Here is a 27,727-nt window from a genome sequence, read left to right on the forward strand (position 1 = left end):
CATATTTGCCACCAATTTTGTCATCCATATTTGCCACCAATTTTGCCTTCTATATTTCCCACCAATTTTGCCTTCCATTTTGTCACCCATTTTGTCAGCCATTTTTCCACCCACATTTGCCTCCAAATTTTGCAACCAATTTTTCCACCCATTTTGACATCAATTTTGCAACCAATTTTGCAACCAATTTTGCTACCAATTTTTCCACCCATATTTGCCTCCCATATTTGCCACCCATCTTGTCAACCATTCTGCCTCCCATTTTCGACTGCGGCCCCTTTTCAAACGACGCCTCTACCCACCAACCACTTCACTTTTTATGCGTTAATTTTTTCTTAACTTCGTAATTTGCCTTCCCTTTTATTTTCCCGATTTAATCTTTTCCCCACATTTCTCTCCGTTCTTGACTGTCTTACGATTATATGCACTCTTTCAAATTTATCTCTGTTCTTTGGCATCTTTTAACTTTTTTTTTTTTTTTCTCCCTCCATACCAGCACGGTACATTTTGGTCTACCAAGAAGGGTGAATGGCTACTTTGTGGCGCTTATACCTCTTCGTAGGTTTGTATGCCCCTAGCGGTTGACCGTTTGTACCTACATTCGTACTGGCACATGCATAGGCGCATACACAAAGGCGCTCGTAGCACCTGCACGTGGCCTACATGTTAGTGTGACCCATATTTTACTGCATACAGCATCGATAGTGGCAATTATTGCGACAATTTTTTTTTCTTTTCTTTCCCCTTCCGTTTTATGCTAATTTTAGCTTAACCAAGTGGACTTTTCCCTTCCATAGAGTATTGTTCCACACCGCTCAAAAAAAATAAGAGAAAAAAGAAAAGGCAAAAACGTTTTGCTTAGCTGCACAATTAATAAATATATGGCTTAATTTTTTTCCCATTTTTGTGCACATATCACTGTCTCTTTTGGCGAATCGGGAGTACACTAGCTCACACGTGATTACGGCCCCGCCACGAGCGAACGTGCATGCACGCGTACATACACGCGTACAGCATCGCAAAGGGAGCGTTAACGGGGCGCTAGGGAAGCAGAGCATATGAGCGCTGTACCTATTAGCGTGTCTATACTATATACCGTGCTTGTCTCGCCCCTCTTCCCCCCCCCCGTATTTTTCCACAGCTGCGTACTCCGTTTGTTCTTCCCATTTTATGCTTTTACTACATTTGAAGAATCAGCTCCAGGGGGAGGTGCCCATGTATGTGCTGTACCTCCAGCGGAGTAACCCAAATCGGACATTCTTTAAGTGGCGTTTATGTTTGTATGTATAATTAATGTTTTGCTTGGCAATTTTTTCCCCTTTTTTTTATTTCTTTCCTTTTTTTCCTACACCTCATCGTAAGAGAGAGCTCCAGAGAATACACCTTTTGCAAACCCTGCCCGGAAAAAGCGTAGCAGGCCTAACGCACCGGCTGTACGCCCACGCATCTCCACCTGTGTACCCGCACTTTTACATTCCGACCAAGTGCGTACTCACGCGAATCGATTCCCTGCATGTAGAAACGTAGTGAGCCCCGTTTTTAATTTCCACGTGGCGCGCAAAAGTTGGCGTACCCCTTATCAGCAGTGGCGGTAGCGCGGCCGAAGCAGCAGCGGTAGAAGCACCGATTTTAATTAAATAATTTTTCCCCCACCCCTTTTGTTTTGTCTTCCTCGCCGATAATTTAATTTTTATAATCCATTCACTAGTGAACCATTTTTGTCATCCAGGCTGTGGATTACTCGAGAGAGGAAAGAAAGAAATAAAAAAAAAAAAAAAAAAACAAACAAACAAACAAAGCTGTGTAATTTTCCGTTCCTCATTGTGCTCCTTCTACATGGTGTATAACTCTTCACACGTATTTTTTACTTCCAAAAATTGATGCAAAAAATCGTCTGAGAAAACCACGCCATTCTACCCCCCCTCCTTTCGCTCACCCCATTTTTTTTGTGAGTGTAGATATATGCATGTATGTACATGGGTATACCTTTGTTCCTCGAGACGCCACACACGAGTTTGAAAGGAGCCACGTGAAAAGTAATTTTTTTGCAAAAACGGTGGCTAAAACCGGTATATCATTTTGTAAAACACGGGGGAAGCCTCTTCGTGTTGCATTTCATCTGCGCTCGATCCTTGAGCAGGATTGAGCAACCCCTCTGCTCGTACGCGTTAAGTAAAGAGAAGACACTTTTCTATCGATTGGAAGGGTAGGAGTCGCTTCAAGGCACACACAAACAAGCACACCCGTTTCTATAAGTGTACCGTTTCTTCGCCCATCCGACCGACCCCACAATGGAGAGCAACGGAGCCGTCCAGGAAATCCCCGAAAAGAGGAAAAAGAGAAAAATCGCCGATCTGGAGGCGCCCTTTTTAGGCAGCGCCAACGTGGCCACCATTTCGAGTGCCATTTCGAACGCCAGAGTGTGTCCCAACCCGAGCCCGGGTGCTGCCGACCAACACAAAAATAAAAAGAAAATCATCAAATTGAAGAATCGGAAGATAGAGGACCTGTTCGTCATTAGGAACTTCCTCCCCATATGCGAAGAATTTCTCGTAAAGCACCACGAGGGGATTTTTTCAAACTTCCTGCAGAAACAGGATGGGGAAAGGAAGAAGGCAAAAGGTAAGGCCAAGTCGTCGAAGGGGAAGGCGCTACCTGCCAAGTCGCTACCTGCCAAGCCCCTACTTGCCATTGCGGAGGAACCCCGGCAGGATGAACCCGACGTAGACAGGAGGGCGGTTAAGCTGGAACAGAGCGGCGACCGTACAGGGGGGAGGATCAAGGAGGAGGAACCCGTCGGGATAAAGGTGAAAAGGGAGAAAAGCGAAAGTGTAGAATGCTTAGGGGAGGGAAGCGAAAGTGTAGAATGCTTAGGAGAGAGAAGCGAGGGAGGCGAAAGTGCAGACGACTTGGGGGAGGGCCCCACGGTGGACAGCGAAAAGGGGTCTCCCACAAACGGGGCTGGCACAAACAGGGGAGCGGCACACCCATCGCCGCCCAACCAGCATAGAAGCCACCCCTGCAAAAGCAACCATCACAGAAACGGCCCCGGCAAAGGCAACCTCTACAGGAGCTACGTGCGGCGCACGAAGCAGAGCCTCCGAGAAATGAACCTCCCATTCGACCGAGCAGTCCTCCTAAACGTAGTAGACAAAAAAGACAGCACGAGCAAAATAATGAAAATCGTAAATAAAAAAAAAGTAATCAGCGCATTTGGAGACACATGGGAAAACATGATTGAGCACATCCTATCAATGAAGCAACACAAAAATTTGATGAAGATTTACGACATATATGATGATGATAAGAATTTCTATATGATCATGGAAAAGCTACATGGGAAGGAGCTCTTCAGTTTTTTGGTTTATAAAAAGCAGGTGAAGGAGAGCGTCTGCAAGTATATCCTAAGCCAGATTTTCCAAGCCGTCAACTACCTGCACCACCATAATATCATTCATAGGGACATAAAACCAGAGAATCTCATGTTTAGAAATAAAAAGAGGAAGGACAAACCGTATGAATATAATTACGAGTTGGTGCTGATCGATTTTGATACTTGCCAGTTTGTTTGTCCTCCCAGTGGGGGTCGCCTCCCTGGTGTGTATTACCCCCCTGGAGCTGCCAACCTACGAAGGAGCCTTTCGCCATCTTCCAGCACAAACGGCACGGTGAGCGATTGCGCCAAGTTGTGTAGACATGGGGAAGTTAGAAAAATGGAGCAGAAGAAGGGCTCCTTTTTTCCTGGCCAGATACACAAGGGGTGCTCCAAAACCTTCAGTGAGAGGAGCACCAAGCAGAGGAGCGGTACATCAAATGTGTGCAATCACTCTGGACGCAAACAGCAACCGCGCACCAAATCATCCTCGGGGAAGAAACACATGAAACTTGTAGGCACATATGGCTATATCGCCCCTGAAATAATTAAAGGGTATAATTACTCAATCCTATCAGACATGTGGTCCATAGGAATTATTTTTTACATCCTGATGACTGGTATTACCCCTCTGCCCATGTGCCTAATGGTGAACTACAAAAATACAAAAGACATCATTTTGAAGAAGGAAAAGAAAGGGATTAATTTCGGCTTGCTTTCTTTTAATAACTACCCCTTGGCAAGGGACCTTTGTGAGAAGCTGCTCCAGTTTGACCCCTCCAAGCGAATGCCAAACTCCGTGATTGCTTCGAACCACCCCTGGTTAAGGTACTTCAATATGCTACGAAGAAATGTTAGCCTCTGTACCGCTGAGAGGGAGTACCTGGCACCACCTCCCCTCAGTCAGAACCCCTTGAGTGACGCACCTTACGTGAAGAACAAACGACCTCGCTATGAGGATAGGAACAACTGCCATGTCGTCTTCCCATACCGCATGCACGAACAGGTGTACCAGCAGGAGCATTTACACCCCTTTATGCCCCTCTCCAATGAGCAAAGATTCTACTACCTCATCAACCAGGGGATGAGAAATTGCTACGCGGTGGGCAATGGTGTCCTCCCCCACCCTGGACTGTCTGCCCCCCTCGAGGGGTTCCCGTATCTCCTGCGAGGGGGGAACCCCAGCGGGGAGACGCTCCCGGTGTGCGGCGGCACGCTGCCTCTTTGCGGCGGCACACTACCTCTTTGCGGAGACGCGCTACCCCTTTGCGGAGACGCGCTACCCCTTTGCGGAGACGCGCTACCCCTTTGTGGGGACACCCTACCCATTTGTGCTGAGAAGGTCTTTCCCACGGCGCGCTCTGCAGAAAACGACTTTGAGGGGAAAACCCACCCGGTGAGTTATCACCAGGATAGGGACGGCGGACACCCCCCGAGGATATCCCACCAGTTTGGCGGGAGGCACAGTGGCGGCGACGGCGAGGGAGTGGCGCCCGCTCGACATGTGCAGAAGGGGAGACGGGGAGAGGAGGAAGAGGAGGATGCCAACGATGCGGGTGACTCGAACGATGCGGATGCTTCTAACGATGCGGATGAGGATGAAATAGCCGCGAATGCTCAGAGGAGACGACCCTTTCGCAAAAAAACGGGGAACATTTCACCAAAGGGGAAGGAGCGAATCACCGGCGCGGCTCTCCACGAGAGCGAAAACGGCAACCATGGCAGCGCCCACAGGTGCACACTTACGCAGCAAGATCTCCACAGCAGGGATGATGACTATCCCCCCAATGGAAGTTATGGCCCCACTTCCGTCCACCCCGAAGATGACCCCCCCCCAGACTGCAACAATTTTGTAGACCTCTTCGAGCATTTAATTGAAAACAAAAAAAGGAAGTTCACCCTGAGGGGGAAGCCATTCGATCAGCTGCCTCCCCTTCAGAACCCGTTCCCCATGTACTTCGTGCCCAGTGATGAACACCTGGATGGAGCAGACAACGAGATAGGCAAACTGTCCAAACGAAAGGGACACCTCACCACCAAAGAGAAAAATGAGGAGCACACACGAGCGAAGAACCCTTCGGAAGTATTTTCCTCCCCCTCCTCCCACTCTATACGCGTAACGCCGCAAAATGATCCTGCGAAGACGATTCAAATCGATAAGGAGCACAAACGGGCATACGATTTTGCCCCCCCTAGACACGTTCACCTACCAAGTGGTCACCTCTCCCTACCACACAGAGGAGGGAGACCCAATGTAATCCTCCTTCCGCAGCCCCTGCCCCCCTCTCTTCTCCCCCTTGTATACCACCACTCCAGCGAGCTACGAAACAATATTGTGTTAAATGATAAGGGTCACCTAACAAACAGCAGCGACGACATCGATGGTGTGGCCAGCAACAATAGACATCCCAACATGTGCTATGCGAATGTGCCAGCCAGTGCATATGACCCATGCCAAGTGACTAACCTGTATGAGACATCCACCAGTTTGACCGATTCACACGAGCAACAGCTCACTCTCCAGGAGGGCCACCAAAATGGCTTGCACAGTCACCACCACGGGTTTAACGCCAATTTGGCAAGAGCCGCCACCGCCAGTAAGTTCCCCCAGAACGTCATCAGAAGTAAGATCCCTCATAGCGCCGCCAGTAGCATGTTCCCACAAAATAGGGACATCCCACCGCTATACCTCAACTACCGCAGGGCCTACAAAAACAGCGTCGAAATGGTTCCCACGATGTTCAGGGAGGATTAGCGTCAAATTTGAAGGCGGCTTTAAACCGGCTACGCGTATTATAACCCCTTCGACAGGGTCAACCAACGATCATCCTGCAAGATAACACTCTGAATGATTAACGAGTGAGGGAGGGACGGACGGACTGTGGTTTAGGCGGGGCTCCCCCCTGTTTTTCCCTCACAAATGGCTTGTAGGAAAAGGCGAGGAGCTTTTTTACCCCACGTGTTGCACGCAACCAGAGGGGGAGAGGTCACAAGACGGTGAAACGATGAGCCGGCGAGGTTGCGAAGTTGCGCGGTCACGAGGCAGTGCTGCCATGGGGCAGTGCCGCCACCGGGCGGGGGAAGAAACAAAACACAGGTGTGTTATCGAGCAGTGGAAAGGGACTCCCCGAGCGACGGGCTTCGCTTCGTGTTCGCTTTGCAGGATGTGCTCTCCTCTGTGTTTCCACCCCCCGTTACTCGCCACCCTGCAGAGCGATAGCACCCCGGTGGGTCGTTCACGCGCAGATGTTTCGCCCCTTTTTGCGGACAGATGGTCAACTGTGTGTAGCAGTGTCGCCCTGGGCCATTTATTTTTATATAATTATTATTTTTTTATTTTATTTTTTTTGGGATGCCTCAAAAGCTTTTACCGCAGTAGGAAGCGAACTGTCCATTGTTGTTTTTTTATTTTTCATTTCGCCCATTTATCCTTTGTCTTTAAGAGTCCTCCCCCGTCGCACGCCTCCCTACGCACCTCAGATGTGTATATATAGCTATGCGAGCAGATAACTCTGCCCGCCCCCTCCACTACACTTGTGTGATTAAACCCGCATGCCGAGTGCATGCCCCCCTCATAATGGGTTCTTTTACAATCGGAACGGGTTAAACAGCCTTTCGGCCTCATGGCCACTTCATCTTTGTGTTATCTCCCCGACGTTGTGTCTATGCACGTGTGTTGGGTACACCAAGGAGGGCTACGCTTTACGTGTGAAAATCTGCACACCGGGGTGCCCCCTCCCCCTACTTCGCCATCACCCTTTTTGGTACTCACGTAGATGAGTGAGCGCGCCCTCGTTCTCTTCCTACCCTTCGCACTCCTCCCCTTTGACCTGAAGTTTCCCCCCCCCACGTTCGATTTCCACCCGAGCGCTGTTCTCCCACTGGGTAGCCCTACAGCATGACAAAAAACCCTGTGCTGTTTTACCTTCACTATTCAACTTTTCTTAGCCTCATTTTATGGAAGATCGTTTTATCTTTTTTCCCCTCCTCCCATTTACAGGGGCGTGACCCAATTTGACATCCTCCTCGTACTTAACCGTTTGCCACTGTTTCGAGAGTGTCACTTTTTTTTTTTTTTTGCTTCTCCTTCTTCTCCTACTCCTCCCCCTTTGTACACTTTTCACCACGCAGGATTTTTCCAAATGGGAGCTACAGGCATCCCCATGATCGAAGCTACACAGGTATGCCTTGCGAAGGAGGGGCCGCTAACTTGGTGTGCTTCTCCCCTTCGTACGGCTCCCTACCGCGTGGCAAAAATTCAACATACTTGGGTTATCCTCCCCCATTGGGGGGGCCCTACAAATGAAGATAACCATCACCATCATACTCTGCTTATGTCCTCAGCTACCCCCTCCCGCGAAAAAAAAAAAAAAAAAATCATGGGAGGATATTTTTTTCTCCTAATTTACACTGCAACTCCTTTATTGTCATAAAAAATTGAGTAGAAAATGCGGATCGAATTGGTAATGCATCCCTGCGACTTCATCACAAAATGGGTCAGCGGAAAAAAGGGCTCCACGTAAAAAGCGCAGAGTGAGGAGTGTCAACTTTTTTGTGTCACTCCGGATCGATGGAGTTCCTTCCCGTCAGTGGGGAAACGCGCATGCTTCCCTCAAAATGGTTCTTTCCTCCGTTGAATAACCGAGCAGTAATATGCATGGGTGACTTGCCAAGTCTAAAACCAAAAAGGTGCGTTCGTAGGATGATGGCTCTTCCATCAGGTAGGCCCCCTTAAAAGGAAGAAGAGGGTAACCATCCGTTGGAGGAAACAACGCCGATTGCCGCAACTACTGAAGGGTGGAAGTTGGCCCAAAATTGCAGTCACGCTGCTACAACACCAAAATTAACCAACTCTACACCGTCCAAAAAGGAACACACTGATACTCGCGTACAAAATGGGAGACACCCCAATGGTGCTCCTCCACTCCGCTACCCACCTACGAAGTGTCATGCTCAACTTCTTCCACAATTTTTCATTTCCCATTTAAGCGGCACTATTAACAGTTATGGCAAAAAAAAAAAAAAAAAAAGAAAAAAAAAAACATTTTTTTAACGTTCATGCAAACAAACATGTACCACTTTTCTTTCCCATGACAAACTGGAAACAACACCATGCAGGTATAGCTACACATGTGTGTGGAAATGCAAACAGGTTTAATTATTTTGTTAACTCATCTACTATCAGTGATGAATGGCTTCTAGTGAAGCCTAAAAAAAAAAAAAAAAAATTCATACTATTACATAGGGGTAGATTGCATACATAATAGTCGTATGAAAAAAAAAAGCAAAAAAATTAAAAAAAAAAAAAAAAAAAAAAAACTAAATTTTAGTTCTTTTTTTCTTTTTCTTCCTTTCTTCTTTTGTTTTGTTTTGTTTTCTTTTTTTTTTTTTTCCCTTAAGATGCATTCGCTTTATTATAAACTTCGATGTGTCTCATGTAAGAAAAGTTGCAGTATGACATGATAAAAAAGTTATGGGCATCGATGCGGCCTCACAACTTTGATATCCTTGGTCCTCTTCTTTTTTTTTTATGGCATTTTCGATACCATTTTTTTTCGTTTTATTTTTTTTTTTATGCACATATTTATTTATGTTCCATTACAACCATGTGTGTTCGTTGAATGGTTCCCAATTTCCGTTCCTCCGGTGGGACGAAAAAAGGTAATCCCATTTTTAACACAATGTGATTGCAAAGTTGTATAAATAAAATACGGCAAAAAAAATAAACCTTTTTTTCTTCTTCCTTTCCTCTTTTCTTCCTTCTTTGGGTCGCTTTCTCTTGGGCAATTGTGTCAAAATGGGGATATTCCTCTTCAGTTGCCCCCTCCGAACTGTCACATTTAACCACCAAAACCATATAATGTTCTTCCTTGTCTTTTCAGCGAGTACACAATGTCCATAGCAGTGACAGTCTTTCTCTTTGCGTGTTCAGTGTACATGATGGAATCTTTAATTACGTTTTCTAGGAAGACTTTTAACACTCCTCTGATTTCTTCGTATATCAAACCGGAGATACGCTTCACACCACCTCTTCTGGCCAAACGTCTGATGGCTGGTTTGGTGATACCTTGAATGTTATCTCTTAAAATCTTTCTGTGCCTCTTCGCTCCTCCCTTTCCCAATCCTTTGCCTCCTTTTCCTCGTCCTGACATTTTCGCTTAAATTAATTTATATAAAAAAAAAGGGAAAGTTGAAAAAAAGGAAAAAAAAAAAAAAAAGGTAAACTTTAAAAAAAAAAAAAAAAAACTGAAAATTTTGTTAATTTGGGGAATGTATAAAAAAAAAAAATGTACTATATGATTTATTATTTAATTTATATATAATATGGTATATATATTTTTTTTTTTTTTAAATTTTTTCGAGATTTATTTTAAAAAAAAAAAAAATATGAACAGTTCAGAATTTTTTTTAATTATTTAAAATTTTCATTTGCATCGCATTGCATTGCGTTTTTTAAATTTGAGATTTTTGAGATTTTTGATTATGCAATTTGGGCATCGCTCGGCGCGCTAATTGGCTCATTAATTGGCTCACTATCGACTCGTCACCCGGCGCGCGAGTTTTGAGATTTTCTTTTTTCCGTTACGTATCGTTGCGCTACGTTACGTGGCGTTTTGATTTTTTTTTTTTTTTTTTGATGTGCATATTTCTTCAGCTTGTTGCGCGTATGCGCAGGGTTCGCCCTGGGCCCGCGCCCGCACAGCTCGTATTCCTTTTTTTTTTAAATCATTTTTGAGTCGAAACGGCTGCGCTGCGCGTATGCAAATAAATGTACGTACATGTATATATATATATATATATATTTTTTTTTCCCCCCTTATATATAAATGCAGCATGCACTGCGGGAGCCGTACATTTTGGATAATTGCCCGCGCGCCAACTGCCCAGGAAAAATGTACAATTAATTAACTGCATTCGCGGCGCGCATACGCGTATGCGTACGCTTATATATAAAAATACATTATACGTACATGCGCGTACGTTTTATGCGCACCCCCCTGCCATCCCTTGTGCTCGGGGCGAAGGAAAATGCCACGGATGCCCCCAATTTATGCCAGCGCGCAGGGCATACGCGCATATAATGTACAAATGTACATATGTACATATATACCTTTATGCTTATATACATGTATACATTTATATATATGCTGGCATACCGAGTGGACAATGTCACCCGCGCCACTATTTGGACATGGGGTGCACGGCGGTTCGCGTCAGGTACAAATGCCAAACATTTACGCACATACGCTTATAACACTACGTGCTTCCCCCTTCGAGTCGTGCCATACCCTCGCAGTTCCAGTTAACGAAAGTGAAGTTCGAAATGAGTAAGCACCAATTGCCATACGTGCACGTGCGTACTTTCCCGCAAAATTGTTTGCACGAAAAGTGTCAAAGGGTCCCCGTCGTGCGGCTAGTGCCCTGGCGAGGGAAGTCATTCCAAAGCGATTTTAACGTACATCTCAGCAAAGGGTATCTCTCTCATGTTCGTCATTTCGTGCACGCGGCATAATCACTCTGTAGTTCTCCCCTTTGGTGATATTTGCTCTCATTCCCCGCGCGCTCGCCAAGGTAAATTTGTTTTCCCTAATTATGCGTCCTCTCGCTGGCCCCATTTTTACGCCACAGTTGAGGCACACCAACATTTCCCCTTCTCCGTGGGCTGAATGAGCCAATTTGCCCACTTAAAAAAAAGGTAAAGCGAAAGATAAACCAAGGAATGTTTTAATTTCATGCGAATGTGATACGAATTTGTCACGCCACAACGGGTAAACGTTCATCGGGTGAGGGGAGCACCACTTTAAAATTTTCCTAATTTTGAAGAGGCGGCGAGTGCAGGTTAACCGCAAAGGAGCACATTTCAGTCGCAGACACTGTGCTATGTTTGCCACCCGCTCATATCAGCATACCTACGCGTGGTTTTATTTTACAATTTTAAACAGATCATTTGGGGGACGGCAGGAGTACCATCGATTTGTAAGTTCATATGCTGTGTGGAGTGTTCACCAACCCAAGCTTACTTATATGTTTGCCTGCCGCTCTATGCGCATTGCCACCCCTTACCAACTCAACCCCTATGCATCACCGCAAGCTTTTACGTTTATCACGCTCAAAGCGAACATGTTGAGCAGACAAAATTGGAATGTTTTCCAAGTGACACGTGGAGTGCGCCGCCATCCATTTAGACGTAGCCAATGTGTGCCATGACATGTTCCGACGCATTTGTAGGTGTCTTCCCCCCGGGAAAATACAAACTTTTAATGTTGATTCTCCTATGGAGGTTTTTCATTTTTTTTGCCGAAAAGATGCCCACATTTGTGTGTGCACACATGGTTTTATCTCACCCCCTGCTTCCTCCTGCCATACGAAATGGTGTCATCGCTTGGAAGGCGGAAAAACAGTCCTACACATTTATAATCATACATGTGGGGGATCGCGGACGAAAGACGAACTAACGTACGGTCGAATGATCGTTCATTTAGGTATTACCCCCCTAACGATAGGCAACTGCGCAATTACGCGCGACGTTCAAATAAGAACAAAAGTGAACAGTTGGAAAGACTCCCGAAATGGGGTTACCTAAAAATTTCCTGAAAAAATCATTTTCCGCTTTGCACGATGGTAACACGTGCGACAAAATGGCGGCATACAATTCCAACTCGTTGGAGTTTACTTCGTTCCACCTGCTTTCCCCAAAGTGATTTTCCATTCAGACGCTTTGGAACGGCGGCGAGCGGCAACATTGTAACGCTCGTCATCGTAAGTAAGCACAAAATTGCAATTTTTTAAAAGGGCCGTTTTTTTTTCCAAGTGTTGGGGAAGTAGTAGTACACGCCGCGATACCATCGCCCAATCGCCGCTTTGGATGCAAATCGAATGGAACAAAATCGAACGAACAGGGTGGGAGGTACCAAGCTGAACGTGCGAACGGGCGAGCGGGAGAAGCGCTTTTTTTAAAAGCACACACGCGCAGTGTGGTGTACATAAACGAGGGTTTCCTCACCTTCAAGTCAGCGCGAGCTGCGTAGCAAAATTGCGATCGACCATGGGCAGGGGGGAAAAGATAGCTGCTTTGAACTAAAGGGTCACGGCCAGGCAAATTCCTCACGTGCATACGTACGCGCAGATATATAAAAATCGCCGCAGCATTTAAACATACGCGCAAAGCGCATACATGTATATATATAATATACATATGTATATATATATGCACGTACATGCGCTGCGCGAGCCGCCGAGTTGCGCTCCCCCTCGCGCGCAGTCACATGCACACGGAAAATATACATCCCTCCAGCTCGCGCTAAACTACCTTTTCGCCTTTTTGGTCAAAGCGGCGAAACGCAGTGGGGAAGGTGCATATATGTATGTACATACATCCGTATGTGTGCTGCGCGTCAATTTCCCATCAGGGGGCGATTTTTGGCAATGCGAAAAAAATATGAACGGGTCAGGCGATGAGAGCGGTTATGCGCGCGAGCGGCTGGGCGATAAAGCGGTTGGTGATACAAAAGCGGTTGGTGATACAAAAGCGGCTGGCGATACAAAAGCGGCTGGGCGATACAAACGGTTGGGCGATAAACGCGGCTGGCGATACAAAAGCGGCTGGGCGATACAAACGGTTGGGCGATAAACGCGGCTGGCGATACAAACGGTTGGGCGATACAAACCGCTATGCCATACGGGCGAGCGCCTTTTCCCCCACCCCCTCTGTGTGTGCGCATATATAAAATAGCGAAACGCGGAGACGATTTCTCCCCTCCTGCATGTGCATACAAAAAGTATCGCCAAAAAAAAAAAAAAAAAAAATACCATATGTAATTATATATATAAAAAAATACGGCCTGGTTGATTAACTGTACATATGTACATATGCACCCGCGTGTACTTTTTTTTTTTTTTTTCAAAATGGTCATTTATTTTTTTTCATTTCATTTTTAATTTATTTTATTTTTTTCCTTTTTGCAATATTTAAAAATAATATTTAAAAAAAATATATTTAAAATATATTTTAATATTTTTATAAGAAAAAGTTCCTAAATTATTTTTCATAAAATTCAGCACATTTCTTTATTCATTTTTCATACGCATTTTCTTTTTTTTTTTTCCCAAAGTAACATTTTTTTTTTTTTCCTTACATTTTTATATATCACACAAAATGGTATCCAAAAAGCCAGCGAAAGCGAAAAAAGCCACCACTGGTGCAACTGACGGAAAGAAGAAGAGAAAAAAGTCCAGATATGACAGCTATGGACTTTACATTTTTAAAGTTTTGAAACAAGTTCACCCAGACACTGGTATTTCGAGGAAATCCATGAACATCATGAACTCCTTCCTTGTTGATACTTTTGAGAAAATTGCAACTGAAGCTTCCAGATTGTGTAAATACACCAGAAGGGACACCTTATCATCCCGTGAAATTCAAACTGCCATCAGATTAGTATTGCCAGGAGAATTGGCCAAGCACGCCGTTTCGGAAGGAACCAAGGCCGTTACGAAATTTACCTCCAAGTAATTTTTGGTACCACAGGCCCGTTGCCGAAATGGAAAATAAAAAAAATAAAAAAGTGTAAATACGCATCAAGTGGAAAACTTTTATATGATATATAAAAATGTTTAAAAAAAATGAAACTAAAAAAAAAAAAAAAAAGGCTAACCAAGAATCAACTAAAAGCAACACATATGAAGAGAAGAATAATTACACGGGGAAAAAGACAAAGCAGAAAGAAGCTGCAGTTATGGACGTTTCGATACGATTGGAATGGAGACATTTCGTTCGTTCGCCGAGGAACTCCCTCTACTGCCGTCTGACTTGTCCATCAAGTTATTCACTCATATGGTACAAGAAAAGCAAAGCTGAATTGAATCGAATTGAATTGCGTACATCTCAAAATGGCTACCCCCTCTTAGAGGGAGGCTATTCACACAAGTCTGTGTGTGCTTTGCATGGCAGCCCATGCAGTGTGCATACAAACGTTTCGCACCAAATTAAAACGAATGCTATAATGAACAGTAGGAGGAATGATGCGTGAAGCTGTGTGCATGCGTTGTGTGTACGTTCCTGTCCTTGTGCATGCTCTTTTATGTGTGCACTTGTACATGTACTACCTTCGTATGACCGGCGCACTATCCGGGAGAGTCTCACACACACGCGGTATTTTTTTTTTTTTTGCGACTGGCTGTTTTGGGCAGGTGATGTGAATACGTTGTTGTCCCAAAACCTCAATGCGTTCACATCGTGCGCCTTAAAATGGTCAGCGAGAAATTGTATGCACGTGCACTTATCGTGTATGTGTGTGCATCTGGTCAAGTCCCGCAGTGTGCATAAGACTTCCACCCCGTATACAGTATAGTGTGCCGTACACACATACATATTTTCGTGTTATTTTTCATGTTTTTTTTTTTTTTTTAAGTTTAGTTAAATTTAAATAAACAACTTTACGAAGGCTTCACTAGAAGCCATTCCCTTTTTAACCCCTTCGTTTCGCGACAAGGAAAAGTTGGCATGCGTGAGAGGAGTTGCAGCTGTGTGGAAGCAGCATTTTTGCGTAGCGAAGCAATGCACGTAGTTGTTCACGTGTGCAATTTTTCACATTCGAATGGATGGAAGCGGGTAGGGATAGGTTGTTCCCCTGGGGCGAGTCTACAATGCGAGGAAGCTTTTCCTCCTCTGCATCATTTCGAGGGGGTAACTTTTTTAGTTGCTTCTCCTCCCCAATGGGGTTTCACCGTCGCGTTACTCTTTTGTGCAACTCTTGTACGCATTAGAGGGGCCCAAATGGGAACCCCCCTAACGCAGACATTCCAGGCAGGCTTGAACCTCCAATTGAGATGCTTCTCCCTCCCCACCCTTTTTACCATCTGAACTCACCTTGAATGTGCCATCTGCTTCGCATGAAATACGACTAGGCCTTTCTGCAAACACGAAAAGGATTCGTTAGTCAAGCCATTTACACAGTCATGTGCAAAAATGTAGTTAGGAACTGCCATCTGTGGGTTTATATGTATTTGTGCGCTCGCCCTACATGTGCAGGCGGGTGAAGACATACCTCACTCTTTGCCAGCAGGGCCGTTCCGTGGCAGTTCCACTGCGCCGCTTTGCAGGTGAACCCTGAAGAGGGGGGGGCGTCGGTCAGAAGGAACACGTGAAAGTGGCGCAGGTGGTCGTTACTCGGTGGTCGTTACTCGTTGATCGCTACTCTCCTCAGCGAAGTGACACAGAAGAACATTACGCGGTGATGGACTCCCTTCGTGGAAGTTTTCCCTCCTCCACCTACCGCAAGGCATTTCCAGCACGGCGCACTCGTTCGGCAGCCACACAAACAATTGCGGCGAATTCGTGCAAATGAGCAACCTGCGCGGTTAACGAGTATCCTCATGGGTAGGCAGTTGCAGAAGCAACACGTCGGCTTAGTTTCATCAAAAAATGGGGGAAACCAAAAAGGCACACTTTTTTACCTTGCCTTGTGCAGAACATTATCCCACCGTATGTTGGTTATTTTTTTTTTCTGTTGCAGTATGGCTACACAGGTGTAATTCTCCGCCGAGTAAATCCGGACCACGTTGTTGTGGCTCTCTGGAAGGGTTGCATGTGTGTGGGGGTAACCCCGAGGAGGTTATTCCATTCATTTCTCTCACTGGACGTTGGGGAGGCATACGCTCATCACACAGGGGGATTACCCCCTTTGGAAGACCATCTAGACATACCGCTTATGATCGACAGGAAGGTCCCACACAAACTGAAAGATAAAAAGGCGATTCCCACTGGGGAGAATACATCCGTTATCCCCTTCGCAACAGAGTCAGCTCCTTTTTCCTGCAAAGCGGGGACAAGGTGATTCCCTTTTAGTATGGCGATTTCGACTGGTGGAGCTTCACTTAGCAGAATTCGCGTCGTCATGAACCCTGTGTGTGTGTGCAAGTGCATACAGCATGGCAACACTCTCGCGCAGCGTGAAAAAGGGAAAAAAAAAAAAAAAAAAAAACACTTCACAGAGGGGCACACCTTTTCACACTTCAGCAGTTTGTATTCGCCTTCCTTCACGCCTTCGGAAACTGTTAAAGAGGGGGTGAATTCCCATACGTATATTAATCAGGCATTATACAAACATGCAAGAGGGTCAAAAAGAGGGGGAAAAAAAAGAGCTAATGGGGAGGTAATCCCCATTGATGTATCTCCACTGGTTTAACGCCCCCTTACCGTTTGTGTAAAAGGAAAAGTTCGCCTTTCTCTCCTTCTGGGGAGTCGCGCTGTGGAGAGTTCCAATTCGCATAGGGTTATACACATGTGCGTATGGGCATTTGCGATCGCGAGGGGGGGGATAATATCTGTGGAGGTCAACAGGCTAACGTCATCACAGCTATGTGGAGCATTATACCCCCGTGCTGCACAAAAAACCAGGTGAATTTTTATCCCCCATAAGGAAGCACACCCTGTGTTGGTGGCAACACCAGCAGTTACAACTCTGCATGTGTATTTCGTTTTTTTCTCCCCCCCCCCTTCCTCTATATGCGTTGCTCTTACAGCACGTAAACTAACTCGGGGGATAAAACCCCATTTAGGGAGTTCCTCGAGGAGGTGTTTTCTTTATATATCTTCTGTCATGTGAAGAGGAACGCATTGGTAGAGAACGTGTTTTATCCTTCAGACGCGTTACGGGGGTGCCACCCAAATGGGCATCCCATCACACTCCGCACTGCACTTATGGTGGGTCCATCGGCTGTACCATTTGCTCGTTCATTAGGACTATCTCACTTAAAGTTATTTTTTTTATTTCTTTCAAGTTGTCTAGGTGTAGGACTGTCACCTGCGTGAGGAGCCCATGGGCGGAGTGTGCGTATGCACATGAGGTGTGGACGGCAACCACGTGGCTGCAGAGCGATTGAAAGAACTTTCACTCCGCTTCTATCACCCCTTACAGCTCCATCTTCCGTGCCCAGCGAGAGGACGTTCCGCTCCCTACTCTTCGACGCGAGAGTTACACCTGCGTTGGTGGTAACGATTTGGTGGTGTATCCATCACAAGGGGGGGCCCACACGCATATGTGTGTACCGCTTGCAGTGGGGATTCCTCCACCGACCACCATTTGCGAGGAAATTATTTTCCGCTATGTGTGGCCCCCTCATCATTACATGCTAAGTGCTCCCCGAAGTTATAAACGTAGAGTAGGTCCCCACTCGGCTTGTACACGTGCACCGATTTGTGCACATTACTATACGCAATTACGTCACTCAGGGTAGAAAAAAACAGCTCACTGGGGATGAAGTTATTGCATACGATTTCGTTTTTCACTTTATAACTCCTCAAACAGAGCAACGCTATTTTGTTTTGCCTGTTCGATTCGGTTATGCAGCCAAGGGTGTCATGCCCTTCGCTCAGACAATACGCTTTTTTCTTTTTCGCTTTCACATTTGGGATGGTGACTAGAGGGTGATCCGCGTCGTTCACGTCGTTCACGTCGTAGATGCTTATGCATTTCTACGGGGGGGTAACGACAAAAAGGGGGCAGCCATGAGGAGTACCACATATAATGCTGCTCTCTACTGAGTAGAAGCGACAATGGGGTGATCCACCCAGAGATGTTTGCATCTAAGGAGGGAATGGCAACTGCACTGGGGGTGCCCCCCTCATTGTCTCCTCACCCGCTCGTACTTCTGAATGCATATGTTTGTCCCCTGGCCCAGGAAAAAGGAACAGACGTACGCCTGGAAAGCATCCTGTATGACGCTAACGACGTGGCTACTATACAGAGAGTAGACGCAGACGCACCCCTCCTCCTTTGCCAAAGTTAAGAAGTGAATGTGATCCTCCGCGAAGTCAATCGAGTCTACTCTGTAGCTGTTGACATACACCCGAGCTACCTCAAGAGAAACCGAATCGATTGAAAAAACTTTGTTTGCAATTGTGTAGAGCAAGAATAGCCCATCTTTGGAGAAACAGCACGAGTCGCACCTGAGCGCTTTGGACTTCCTCATCCTCCGCCGCTCCCCTGGGTTCATTCGGTCAGCGTGTGCGCGCAGCGGGGGTTTCAGTGAGTGTGTTCAGAGCCAGAGCTCTCCCCTGCGGGTGCGAAGCAGTTTGTGCTGATCCCCTATCCCTCACGTGAGCACCCCAACATGGTACACTCCAGAGCAGACGAATCGAATAACCAAACGGCAAAGTGTCCCCCTTTATGAACTGTCGCCATGTTGGCCACTTTCACACATCAACGGGCATCGCTCGCCAGGCGCGGCACACACAAAAGATAACTCGGGAAGACGTGAACGTCGATGCGGGGCGGTACTCGCGTCTCGCTAAATTGACGCTAAAATGCACAGCTTCGAAAAGGTAAAACAAAAAGGACAAAGATAAGTAAACGTATGCGGATCAAATGAATACTCCCTTGAGAGTCACACAAGGGGGGAACTAAAAAAAAAAAAAAGAAAAAAAAAAAAAAAAAAAAACTTAAAAAGCGAAGGGGAGCAATGGCGAGGGGGCCAAATACCAACAAGGGGGAAGTAACCCCCACGGGGCAAATACGACAAAGGGGGATGCTCTCCACACGACGATTAAAAGTAAACACACACATCGTGCTGACACACACGTGGCGACGGTCGAGCCGGCCCCGCCGATCAGACAGCCCAAATTGCATATCTCCCGAAAAATCACCCCCAACACAACATGCCAGCGCGAGGAGTAGCGGAACGCAGGTGATTTAAAGCGAGGCACAATCTCAACTTCGTTCTCCAATCGGAAGGACGCCCCCTAGTCAACCGTCGACGGGCAGCTATTCTTCGTGTCATCGAAGAAGTGGTGCTTCATCTTGCCCACCTTCGTTTTGCTGCGCGGAAAAGGAAAAAAAAAAGGGGGGGAGGAATAAGTGAGTAGATGTGCAAAGGGGAAATGCTCAACAGAGGGGTGTGTGGGAAGGACAATGCCACGGAGAGTTTATCCTTCACTCTGGCGTTAGCGCAGGGGCAAAGGTCTTCGCCGCTCTGCCCCTTTCTCCTCTGCGCTTCAGCTCGCTCCACTCGCCGCTCCCCTACTTGGAGAATAGCACCCGCACTATGGTGTAGACGCTGAGGATGACGCAGAGGATGATGAAGAAGAGCATGCAGATGTCGAAGAGCTCGTTGACTTGTATGGTGAGCTTGGTCCTTCCGCTGGAGATGATGAAGTCCTTGTCCCGAACCACGTGGTAGGTACGCTGGATGAAGTGGCTATTCTCGATGAAGGAGATCAGCAGGGAGTTGTCAAAATGGGTAAAGTGCTTAAAGTAGGAGCAAGCGACGATGTTCTCCTCTACATTTGAGATATTCTTCAAATACTTGTAGAGCAGCTTCCGTTCGTAGGTCGTCTCAACGATGTAGCAGTTAATGTGGCCCAGGTACTCCTCACTGGTGTTCTTCACCGAATCTATAATTTTTCTATTATAACTTCCATCCTTATCCTTGTATAACTTCCAAAGCTTCGTCTTGGTGCTTATAAAAACGGTGCACATATCATCACTTTGCACCGTCGAGAGATACACCTTGGGTTCGATATCAGATGCAACGTGCTCATAAGGAATGAAAGAAATTTGTTTGCAATTCACTTGGTATGAATTGAGTCCACACCTGAAGAGGTGAACGAGCTGTTTCCCTTTGTCAAAGGATATGTAGTAGAACCCAACTTCGTTTTCCTCATCTTGAAAGAGAACCAAATCTAGCACGTTCTTCACTCGGAAGTACACATACGTTGTAAAGTCTTTCAGAATGGATACGTAGTCATTACCGTGGTAATACATAGCAATGTACCTTCCCAGGGAGGAGAGATTTTTCACCTGAGCTTTTCTGAGCGGCTTGATGGAGTGGTCCTTAAAGAGAGACATCTCATACACGTAGCTATCGTTCTTATAGCAGTTGTTAAATTCGCTCTCGTTGAAAAAAACCTTATGGCATTTTTCGAAGCATTGCTGAGTCAAATTCTTATTCGTGTGCTTCCACAAGATGCTGTTGTCTCCTAGGTGGTCCTTATACTGCGGCGTCGTATTGTAAAGGAAGCTATTGTTAGTCGTCACCTGGTCGTCCGTATAAGACAGGTACTTATCCTCCAGCTGCTTCTTCCACTTCTTCTTCAGGAGCTGCTGCATGTGGTACTTAAAATTGCATGCAATTGTCTTATTATATATGTAGTAGGCAATATTATTTTTGTCAAATTCTAGCTTTACCAGCGTGTTAAAGTAGCTAGCTATTTTCTTCAGGAGGAGGTTGTTCTCTTTGCTCATGTAGATGAGGCTTAGCTCGAACTGCTTGTTGTACTGCTCGTTCTTCAGGAAGGTCGCCTTCAGCTCGTTGTTGTTCCGCCTGGAGGGGTAGCAGAGGAGTTTCCTGGGCATGAACGTGGGGCTGCCACCGCCAACTCTGCCGCTAGCACCGCCAACACCGCCCACGCTGCATATCGCGGCGCGCTTCACAAAGTCGTCGTCGTAATCATCGTAGTCGTCATTCTCGCTAATCCCGCGGTCGTAGCCCACGGGCCCGCCGTCATCAAACGGCTCGTCCACCTCCTCCTCAAAGTCGTCGTCGTCAAACCCATAGTTGCTGAACTTTTTTATATAAAAAGGATCATTCTTCACGTACAACTCGTTCTTCCTATCCATGTACTTCATCCCAGACTCACTATAAAAGAGGTAATTTATTTTGCTGATGATCCCCTTCTTGTTGTTCTTTAATAAAATTAGGTCCCCATCATTGTACCCAAAAACGAAGTGTATATTCGTGGGGATGCGGTACTTAAAGTAGTTGATCACTTTTGTGAAGCTTTTGTAAAAATATAAGTTGTCTCCAATTTCTAGTTCGCCTATGTGTGAGGTCTTCACGTAGTAGTTGTCTTCATTTTCGTTTAGGAAAATGTACTGGAAATTTTTCAGTTCGCTTTTAAATCCGCTTGCGTTTGTGTACGTCACGGTGACTTGCTTGGCCTTCACCTCCCCCGCGGCGAACGCCCCGCGCTCCAGCAGGCACAGCGCCGTCACCAGGCTGCACAGCTTGCGCACCACTGTCATTGGAGAGCGAACGGGGGGAAGCGGCGCCGTTGATGGGATTACCAAATGTTGCCTCTCCAACGGGGGGAAGAAGCGCCGTTGATGGGGTTACCAAATGTTGCCTCTCCAAAGGGGGGAAGCAGCACCCTTAATGGATTTTTAAAACGCCGCCTCACAAATGATCCCTCGCAAAGGGGGCGTGGTCTTCTCCCTTCACAGGCGCACACCCCACTTTTCTGCCGCGCGAGTGTGTGTACCAGACCAGTGACTTACCACTGGGTATTATTTTCCTTTTTTTTTTCGGCCACCACCCTGCGCGCTCACTCATTTGCTAACTTCCGCAATGAGGGCGAACAAAAAAAAAAAAGAAAAAAAAAAAGGGAAAAATGTCACCTGGCGAGAGGAACGCCCAAATGTGTACCTTCTCTTGTGCATAAATTGCCCCACCGTTCGAGCGCAAGGAAAAGTGCGAACAGGTAAGCAGCTTGGGGGAAATAAAAAGTGCGCTCAAAAAGTGCGCCCAAAAAGTGCCCTCAAAAAGTTCCCCTAAAATGTGCGCTCAAAATGGGCGCTCAAAATGTGCACACAAAATGTGAACTCTTAAATTACATTGACGAAGTGTACTCTCAAAGTACGCCCTTAACATACACACTCAAAATACACCCAACAAGTGCGGTGCCAATTGCGCCATGCCAACTGTGCGCACAAAGTGAAAGACGCATGTCCAACGGGTAGCCAAAATCTGTATCCCCGCGCGCGCAATTTTTCGTTCCGCCTCAGCTCAAGTCGGGAAAAAAATCGCCTCCGAGGAAAACTCTCCTCCGAGTGAAACTCCCCTCTGAGTAAAACTCTCCTCACATCAGCACACACATTTTGTGCCTTCCCGGCTAGCTAAACTCTCTCTCCCCCTTGCAACTTTTTAAAAAACACATAACTGTGCAGTAACACATTACCCCTTCGCCATTCACAATGGGAGACGCTCACACGGGGTGTGCCTTTCGCCATGCGCAAAGTTGGAACCGACTTCTCCCCACAAGCAACACTTTTTTTTTTTTCTCCTCCATTGTTCCTTTTTCTTTCCTACCATTTCGGCATCTCGAAATGAATATTTATTAAAAGGGAAAAATAAAAATTAAAAAATGATTGCACGGTTTGCCCCATTTTACATTCAGCAGTTGTTGCGCACTGGCACTTTTTTTCCTTTATCTCATCTCATTTTCAGATACGAGGCAAAAAAAAAAAAAAAAAAAAAAAAAATACGAAAAACAAAAATTTTTTAAATTACGAAAATGTGTCTGTCATTTGTAACATGGAAATAAAAACTGTTAAAACGTATGTGGCACATTTTCTCGGTGGATAACTTTTCATTCCTTTTTTTTTTTTTTTTAAAAAGATTTGGTTCGTACATTTTGTCTACTACAACTATATCGTATTTTTTTTTTTTTTTTTTTTTTTTTTCTCCTTTTTGCGTAAAAACTGCTCTCCGTTCATGCATGTGTCGAAACTGTTTACGCATCGTGTAAGCAATTGGACAATGCACAGTTGCAGGTTTGCAAAAGGGCGTACTTTTTTATATACGTGTTTGTGTGTGTGCGGGTAAAGCTGTTCAACTTTTCATCCCCCCACTAGCACCAGGGATGCAACGCCTTTGTCGGCCGTTCGCAGCGCAGCTAGCTGTTCTTAGCAAAAAAGAGGAGGCGTCTAACATCTGTGAACCGTAACGCGGCCGCCTAGTTGTTCTGCGCCTTCAGCTTGTTCCTTCTCTCCTCAATGATGTCCAACTTGATTCCCTTCTCACGGGGTAAACTGATATACGGCTTCGAATTATCCCCAATGACAAACACGTTGCTCAAACGAGTGGCAAATATTTTTCCCCTGGAGTCCTTCACGTGAATAATATCATACGTTCCTATGTTCTTATCGATGGAGGAAATGATACCAACTCTTCCAACACTGTGTCCAGCTGTGACCATAACCATACTGCCGATTTGGAATTTTAAATGTTCCAGCACTTTCCCGGTTTCTAAGTCTAATCGAACCGTATCGTTCACCTTAACGTCTGGGTGAATGTATGGAATGCTCCTACCATCATGGGTAACGGCAATGGATAATCGTCCTTTTCTCAAAATCATTTTTTTCACCTTGCACAATTTGTATTTGCTCTCCTCATTGGTAATTCGGTGGGGGACAAATCTTCCTTTAATGTCGTACAGGAGTCTAAAATATTCGTTCGACTTGGTAATATGAATAACGTCCATAAGACCAACAGGGAATGTGCAATCGGTTCTTATCTTGTTGTCCACTTTTACAATTTTCTGAATTAATATCATTTTCACTTCGTCAAATGTTAGGGCATACTTCAGTCTGTTTCGTAACAAAATTACCAGGGGGATACTTTCGATGAGCCTGTGGGGACCGCTACTCGTTTTGGGCGCATACTGGCCGCCCATTTTGTTCAACATCCAATGCGAGGGCGCATTGACTCTCTTCATGTGCTTCTTTATTCCTTTACCCTGCAGGGGGGGGGAGAAACGCGGAAAGTGCGAGGTAAATGTGTTAGTGACGCGGAAAGGGTGATCAAAATGGTGGTCAAAAAAATATGAACGGTTCATATTTTCACATTCGCAAGCAAAAAAAAAAAAAAAAAAAAAAAGCTATCTGTATAGGAAACTCTCAAAAAAATATGAACAGCCATAAAAAAAAAAAAGTTGCACACATTTTTGGTAAAAGCACAATATAACAGTTTTGTAAGCGGCTTGCGGGTAGACAAACATATAGGGGCCAAACATGTGCGGTATCTCCTTTCATAAAATTACACAGCAGGGTGGCAACATTTCCGTATGTAGATCGAACAAAAGGGCGTGTTTCACCGCAAGTCGCTTCTCAGCCAATTGGAAAAATATGACATGGAAGCTCAATATGGCGTAATAGCAGCCCATTCGGCCCGTTTAGCCCATTCGCCGCCATTTAACAGGAGCGAAAAGGCTTCGCCAAATATGTACTCTCATTAGCATACACTCGGGTAGATATGCAAAAAGGTACACTCAGGTATGCAGTTTGAAGGGCATCTGCGCGCACGGGCAAATGCCCGTATAGTACATGCAAACGCCGCAGGGGTAAGCGCCCCTACGAAATTTCCCATCCTCTTTTTTGTACGTACCATTTTGCCGATCGAGTTTTAAAATTGGTTGGTTGGTTTTCTCCTTAGAAGGATTAAGAATATGTAAGGGCGGGCCTCTTATGCCTTATATTTGTAGGGTAAAAAATACCAAGTTATAATTCTGGGTAAATGTAATTTTTTATATATGTTGTTCACGCAAAAGGGTTGAAACGAAAGAACTGTAACATTTAACTATTTCAACGCGTGCGTACGTTTGTTCCTGACACAGCTTTGTTTTTTTATCATTTAATGTATAAGCAAAATGGTGAACAGTTTTTTTTTTTTTTTTTTTTTTTTGTCAATTTTAGAAGGTCAGGATGCGTTACAAAAAAAAACGAATTGGTATGCTTATTCTCTTATACGTATTTTTATTTAAACTGCGGCTGAGGCTGAAGCTGAGAGCGTTTTTTTTTTTTTTTTACTTCGCCACGGATGCGGCATAAATATATGTACAATATCTTTTGCTACGTAGTATGCACGTGTGGCCTTTTTGTTTTTTTCATTTTTTGCAATTTACAGTATAGGGGCCAGTGGGTCGGCTATCCACATTTGGCACCTCTTTATTTTTACTTCTTTTTTTCACCTTTGCAACGCTTTGCAAACTCAGCAGCAGATATTATTTGCTGCTTCAATATCACATTAGCGCAGGGCCGGGGGAAAAAAAAAATTCGCTCCTCACGGGGCTGCGACACCCCCATACATACACTTAAATCACTTCCGGCGTTGCCCAAAGTGGGGCCCACCGCGTTGCAACGTATGCGCTATGTATGTTCTTATACCTTTATGCGCTATGGCAGAGTGAAGCATATATAAACTCATAAATGGAATAGGCGCCCAGTGCCCTCGATTTCTTCCATTGGGGAATCCCATTTTGTGCTCTTCGCAAACCGCAAAAAATGGGGGAGGCACTGGGGCGATGCTTTAAGGCCGAAGTGCCATCCGAAGAGAAGCGCTACCCCAAGGGGCGAAACGAACGCATCAACGGATCAGCGCTTTTTTCCCCGCCTCCTGCGAAGGGGAAATCCGCTCGCGGGTGAAAAAATGGGAACGAAAAAAAAAAAAAAACAATAAAAGTACATATATATATGTTTATTTATTTATTTACCTAAATATATAAGATGAATACCTACCCTTTGCCATACTTTTCCGCCAACGATTCTTCACCATTTTGGCGTATTTTTCCGGTCATCACAAACGAAGCATTAATTTTGCGCTTGTAAAAAGGTTAGCAAAAATATAGCGCTAATGTTGATCTTTGAAATACGAACTGTAGCTCCCAACCGGGGGCACATCACTTCCGGTATCTTACCTCACCTCATCTTAACCTTCACAGAGGAAATTCCCTTCTGTTGTATCAACGTGTCAATGTGGAGGCGTGCTACACCCCATCAAATAGGGAGACCCCACGGGGGGAGATATGTGTAAAGTTCTTCCAACCTTCCCGCTTCAACGGATTAGCGGAACGACGGGGGAAATAACAATCGGAAAAGGGGAAACGCGCAAACAATGACATCCTGTTGACGCACGCAAAATGATCATGTCGCACATGCATCGTCGAATTAAAAAAATATCGTACACATTTTTAAGTAAAGGTGTTCCTCTTAACATTTTGCAAGGTGAATTAATTTTATTTATTTTTTCCCTTCTGTGACTCATTTGTGCGAATAATTTTTTTTTTTTTTTTTTTCCTTCACCGCGCTGTAAATTTTCAAAATATTCTGCAGCAAAAAGTTCCTTTCGCTGGGTTAATTTCTCCAATCAGTATAAAAAAGTAACCATCACCGTATGTGTACATTTGGCACATGCGTCCCAATGGCTGCTTCATTGCTGTGTGTGTTAAAGTAGAGGAAAATAAGGCAAACGGTTATCTCCCCGAGTGGACTTCCTCCCTTGAGCACTCTGCCTTTATCTTTCACACTCCATTTTGATAAATCATCGCTTGCCTTTTTTGGGGCGTTCACATCGACGGATGTGCCGCTAAGCATAAACGATCACGCGCGTTAGTACCCACTTCGTCAGTGCCGAATTGACGACTACGCATTATTTGCTGCCAGTTGAGCGAGGGGGGCCTGCGACCAAAAAGGCAACCTCTTAAAGAACACCGCTGCCCATCAAAATGATGCTCGAGAACGCAAAGGAAATGGCCATAAATGAGGACGTCGAAAAGGAGATATACGAATGCTTCTCCCTGTTCGATACAAACAAATGCGGCTACATCGACATCCGCGAATTTTACTTCGCCCTTAAGTCGCTTGGCCTCAATTTCAAAAAAGAGGAAGTGAAGAATCTCTTCCTCCAAGTGAAGAAAAACATCGACGATAAATTAAATTTCGATGAGTTTTTCGAAATCGCGACGAAACATATTCATAAGAGATACAATGAGGAGGAAATGGACCACATGTTTGCGCTCTTCGACCCGAATGACACAGGTTAGTCTTTTTTTTTTTTTATTCCCTACTGATGTTTGCAGGTGGTGCCGCCCTGCCGTTTGCACACACTGTAAAGAAAATGGAACCACTTCCACCACTGCAGGAAAAATAACGCTAACTTCTTTGCGAAAAGTTTGTGCCGAAATAGGTGAGGAAAGATGAGCGTCTCACGTGGTGATATTGTTTGGCCAACCGCGTATTAACGTGCGGACGGGGCTGCTCCTCACAGGTTGGTTGCCCACTCTGCGCGTGGCACACCTGTTATTTTAACACACATGTGCACGGCCACGTACTCGGCTTCCCCTTTTTCCACCAAGGGGAACACATCGACGACGCGGAACTGAACCACATGATCGAGTTTGCCGACAGAAACAACGACAAGGTTATCGACAAGGAGGAATTCAAGAGAGTGCTTCTAAGCGCGTGGAAAAACGACCCGCTAAGTGACGTAGACTCGGATTAGCATCCCCCCACAGGAGTGCACGCTGATTGTGAAGCTAGCCAAGCGTCGCAGCGGCGGGAAAAAAAAAAAAAAAAAAAAAATATTTTAGCTTAATTTAATTTAGCTTAATTCAGTTTAGCTTAATTTAATTTAAGTTAACTTAATTTGCGTGCTCGTCGCAATGCTCCACGGTTGGTAATATGCTAAGATTTAATTTCGCCTTTCTTTGTTCTGTTTTGTTTCACTCCTTTTAACATTTAAAGATTAAATAAAAAGAAAAAAAAAAAAAAACGCCGCACAAATGGGAAGCAAAAATGGCTA

General features: G+C 45.3%; 7 protein-coding genes across 7 annotated transcripts, besides 76 other annotated features; 3 read left to right on the forward strand and 4 right to left on the reverse strand.

Annotated features, from left to right (window-relative positions):
* The first annotated feature begins 265 nt into the window (after positions 1-265).
* Positions 266-307: a microsatellite.
* Positions 308-313: 6 nt separating this feature from the next.
* Positions 314-365: a microsatellite.
* Positions 366-1,489: 1,124 nt separating this feature from the next.
* Positions 1,490-1,523: a microsatellite.
* An 85-nt stretch (positions 1,524-1,608) lies between these two features.
* Positions 1,609-1,635: a microsatellite.
* A 110-nt stretch (positions 1,636-1,745) lies between these two features.
* Positions 1,746-6,128, forward strand: PVX_090925 (protein kinase domain containing protein; the record flags this gene model as incomplete). Its single annotated transcript, XM_001615128.1, has 1 exon — positions 1,746-6,128. The coding sequence occupies exon 1, from the start codon at positions 2,292-2,294 to the stop codon at positions 6,126-6,128; it is 3,837 nt and encodes a 1,278-aa protein (XP_001615178.1). The 5' UTR covers positions 1,746-2,291.
* Positions 2,165-2,279: a microsatellite.
* Positions 2,409-2,430: a microsatellite.
* Positions 2,433-2,469: a microsatellite.
* Positions 2,637-2,656: a microsatellite.
* Positions 2,878-2,898: a microsatellite.
* Positions 3,453-3,487: a microsatellite.
* Positions 4,278-4,316: a microsatellite.
* Positions 5,275-5,307: a microsatellite.
* Positions 5,835-5,890: a microsatellite.
* A 998-nt stretch (positions 6,129-7,126) lies between the features above and the next one.
* Positions 7,127-7,189: a microsatellite.
* Positions 7,190-7,363: 174 nt separating this feature from the next.
* Positions 7,364-7,411: a microsatellite.
* A 30-nt stretch (positions 7,412-7,441) lies between these two features.
* Positions 7,442-7,462: a microsatellite.
* Positions 7,463-7,561: 99 nt separating this feature from the next.
* Positions 7,562-7,584: a microsatellite.
* Positions 7,585-7,956: 372 nt separating this feature from the next.
* Positions 7,957-8,004: a microsatellite.
* A 358-nt stretch (positions 8,005-8,362) lies between these two features.
* Positions 8,363-8,387: a microsatellite.
* Positions 8,388-8,496: a microsatellite.
* A 222-nt stretch (positions 8,497-8,718) lies between these two features.
* Positions 8,719-8,781: a microsatellite.
* On the reverse strand, positions 8,766-9,694 carry PVX_090930 (histone H4, putative). Its single transcript, XM_001615129.1, has one exon. The coding sequence runs from the start codon at positions 9,523-9,525 to the stop codon at positions 9,214-9,216; it is 312 nt and encodes a 103-aa protein (XP_001615179.1). The 5' UTR covers positions 9,526-9,694; the 3' UTR covers positions 8,766-9,213.
* Positions 8,785-8,806: a microsatellite.
* Positions 8,948-9,013: a microsatellite.
* Positions 9,625-9,706: a microsatellite.
* A 372-nt stretch (positions 9,707-10,078) lies between these two features.
* Positions 10,079-10,122: a microsatellite.
* Positions 10,083-10,130: a microsatellite.
* Positions 10,131-11,459: 1,329 nt separating this feature from the next.
* Positions 11,460-11,483: a microsatellite.
* A 49-nt stretch (positions 11,484-11,532) lies between these two features.
* Positions 11,533-11,584: a microsatellite.
* A 147-nt stretch (positions 11,585-11,731) lies between these two features.
* Positions 11,732-11,782: a microsatellite.
* A 114-nt stretch (positions 11,783-11,896) lies between these two features.
* Positions 11,897-11,952: a microsatellite.
* Positions 11,953-12,090: 138 nt separating this feature from the next.
* Positions 12,091-12,129: a microsatellite.
* A 134-nt stretch (positions 12,130-12,263) lies between these two features.
* Positions 12,264-12,286: a microsatellite.
* A 173-nt stretch (positions 12,287-12,459) lies between these two features.
* Positions 12,460-12,480: a microsatellite.
* A 230-nt stretch (positions 12,481-12,710) lies between these two features.
* Positions 12,711-12,753: a microsatellite.
* Positions 12,754-13,335: 582 nt separating this feature from the next.
* Positions 13,336-14,868, forward strand: PVX_090935 (histone 2B). Its single transcript, XM_001615130.1, has one exon. The coding sequence runs from the start codon at positions 13,530-13,532 to the stop codon at positions 13,884-13,886; it is 357 nt and encodes a 118-aa protein (XP_001615180.1). The 5' UTR covers positions 13,336-13,529; the 3' UTR covers positions 13,887-14,868.
* Positions 13,450-13,484: a microsatellite.
* Positions 13,632-13,656: a microsatellite.
* Positions 13,645-13,685: a microsatellite.
* Positions 14,530-14,561: a microsatellite.
* A 314-nt stretch (positions 14,869-15,182) lies between the features above and the next one.
* Positions 15,183-15,251: a microsatellite.
* Positions 15,252-15,342: 91 nt separating this feature from the next.
* Positions 15,343-15,365: a microsatellite.
* Positions 15,366-15,421: 56 nt separating this feature from the next.
* Positions 15,422-15,449: a microsatellite.
* A 16-nt stretch (positions 15,450-15,465) lies between these two features.
* Positions 15,466-15,563: a microsatellite.
* Positions 15,564-15,677: 114 nt separating this feature from the next.
* Positions 15,678-15,763: a microsatellite.
* Positions 15,764-15,785: a microsatellite.
* Positions 15,786-15,973: 188 nt separating this feature from the next.
* Positions 15,974-15,994: a microsatellite.
* Positions 15,995-16,242: 248 nt separating this feature from the next.
* Positions 16,243-16,277: a microsatellite.
* Positions 16,278-16,449: 172 nt separating this feature from the next.
* Positions 16,450-16,479: a microsatellite.
* Positions 16,480-17,122: 643 nt separating this feature from the next.
* Positions 17,123-18,346, reverse strand: PVX_090940 (hypothetical protein, conserved; the record flags this gene model as incomplete). The annotated part of the gene is made up of 4 exons (XM_001615131.1): positions 17,123-17,178; positions 17,284-17,355; positions 17,504-17,849; positions 18,014-18,346. The coding sequence occupies 4 exons, from the start codon at positions 18,344-18,346 to the stop codon at positions 17,123-17,125; spliced, it is 807 nt and encodes a 268-aa protein (XP_001615181.1).
* Positions 17,201-17,227: a microsatellite.
* Positions 17,297-17,329: a microsatellite.
* Positions 17,478-17,513: a microsatellite.
* Positions 18,347-18,970: 624 nt separating the features above from the next.
* Positions 18,971-19,001: a microsatellite.
* A 114-nt stretch (positions 19,002-19,115) lies between these two features.
* On the reverse strand, positions 19,116-21,396 carry PVX_090945 (hypothetical protein, conserved; the record flags this gene model as incomplete). Its single annotated transcript, XM_001615132.1, has 2 exons — positions 19,116-19,191; positions 19,397-21,396. 2 exons carry the CDS (start codon positions 21,394-21,396, stop codon positions 19,116-19,118), a joined length of 2,076 nt encoding a protein of 691 aa, XP_001615182.1.
* Positions 19,482-19,632: a microsatellite.
* Positions 19,936-19,964: a microsatellite.
* Positions 20,016-20,038: a microsatellite.
* Positions 20,884-20,914: a microsatellite.
* A 783-nt stretch (positions 21,397-22,179) lies between the features above and the next one.
* Positions 22,180-22,239: a microsatellite.
* Positions 22,240-22,842: 603 nt separating this feature from the next.
* Positions 22,843-24,861, reverse strand: PVX_090950 (40S ribosomal protein S4, putative). Its single transcript, XM_001615133.1, has 2 exons — positions 24,536-24,861; positions 22,843-23,888 (listed from the first exon to the last, which is right to left on the reverse strand). Exons 1-2 carry the CDS (start codon positions 24,536-24,538, stop codon positions 23,106-23,108), a joined length of 786 nt encoding a protein of 261 aa, XP_001615183.1. The 5' UTR covers positions 24,539-24,861; the 3' UTR covers positions 22,843-23,105.
* Positions 22,967-23,005: a microsatellite.
* Positions 23,112-23,131: a microsatellite.
* Positions 23,319-23,347: a microsatellite.
* Positions 23,709-23,747: a microsatellite.
* Positions 24,856-24,878: a microsatellite.
* An 82-nt stretch (positions 24,879-24,960) lies between these two features.
* Positions 24,961-24,984: a microsatellite.
* A 250-nt stretch (positions 24,985-25,234) lies between these two features.
* Positions 25,235-25,288: a microsatellite.
* A 418-nt stretch (positions 25,289-25,706) lies between these two features.
* Positions 25,707-25,742: a microsatellite.
* Positions 25,743-25,771: 29 nt separating this feature from the next.
* Positions 25,772-25,842: a microsatellite.
* Positions 25,801-25,820: a microsatellite.
* Positions 25,843-26,084: 242 nt separating the features above from the next.
* Positions 26,085-26,107: a microsatellite.
* Positions 26,108-26,115: 8 nt separating this feature from the next.
* Positions 26,116-26,153: a microsatellite.
* A 69-nt stretch (positions 26,154-26,222) lies between these two features.
* Positions 26,223-27,486, forward strand: PVX_090955 (caltractin, putative). Its single transcript, XM_001615134.1, has 3 exons — positions 26,223-26,964; positions 27,068-27,112; positions 27,282-27,486. Exons 1-3 carry the CDS (start codon positions 26,652-26,654, stop codon positions 27,425-27,427), a joined length of 504 nt encoding a protein of 167 aa, XP_001615184.1. The 5' UTR covers positions 26,223-26,651; the 3' UTR covers positions 27,428-27,486.
* Positions 26,302-26,335: a microsatellite.
* Positions 26,389-26,425: a microsatellite.
* Positions 26,673-26,725: a microsatellite.
* Positions 27,183-27,209: a microsatellite.
* A 16-nt stretch (positions 27,487-27,502) lies between the features above and the next one.
* Positions 27,503-27,543: a microsatellite.
* A 56-nt stretch (positions 27,544-27,599) lies between these two features.
* Positions 27,600-27,644: a microsatellite.
* Positions 27,615-27,649: a microsatellite.
* Positions 27,650-27,692: 43 nt separating this feature from the next.
* Positions 27,693-27,727: part of a microsatellite that runs on past the window's edge.

The sequence above is a fragment of the Plasmodium vivax genome, chromosome 9, assembly GCF_000002415.2.
Source record: "Plasmodium vivax chromosome 9, whole genome shotgun sequence".
NCBI lineage: Eukaryota > Apicomplexa > Aconoidasida > Haemosporida > Plasmodiidae > Plasmodium > Plasmodium vivax.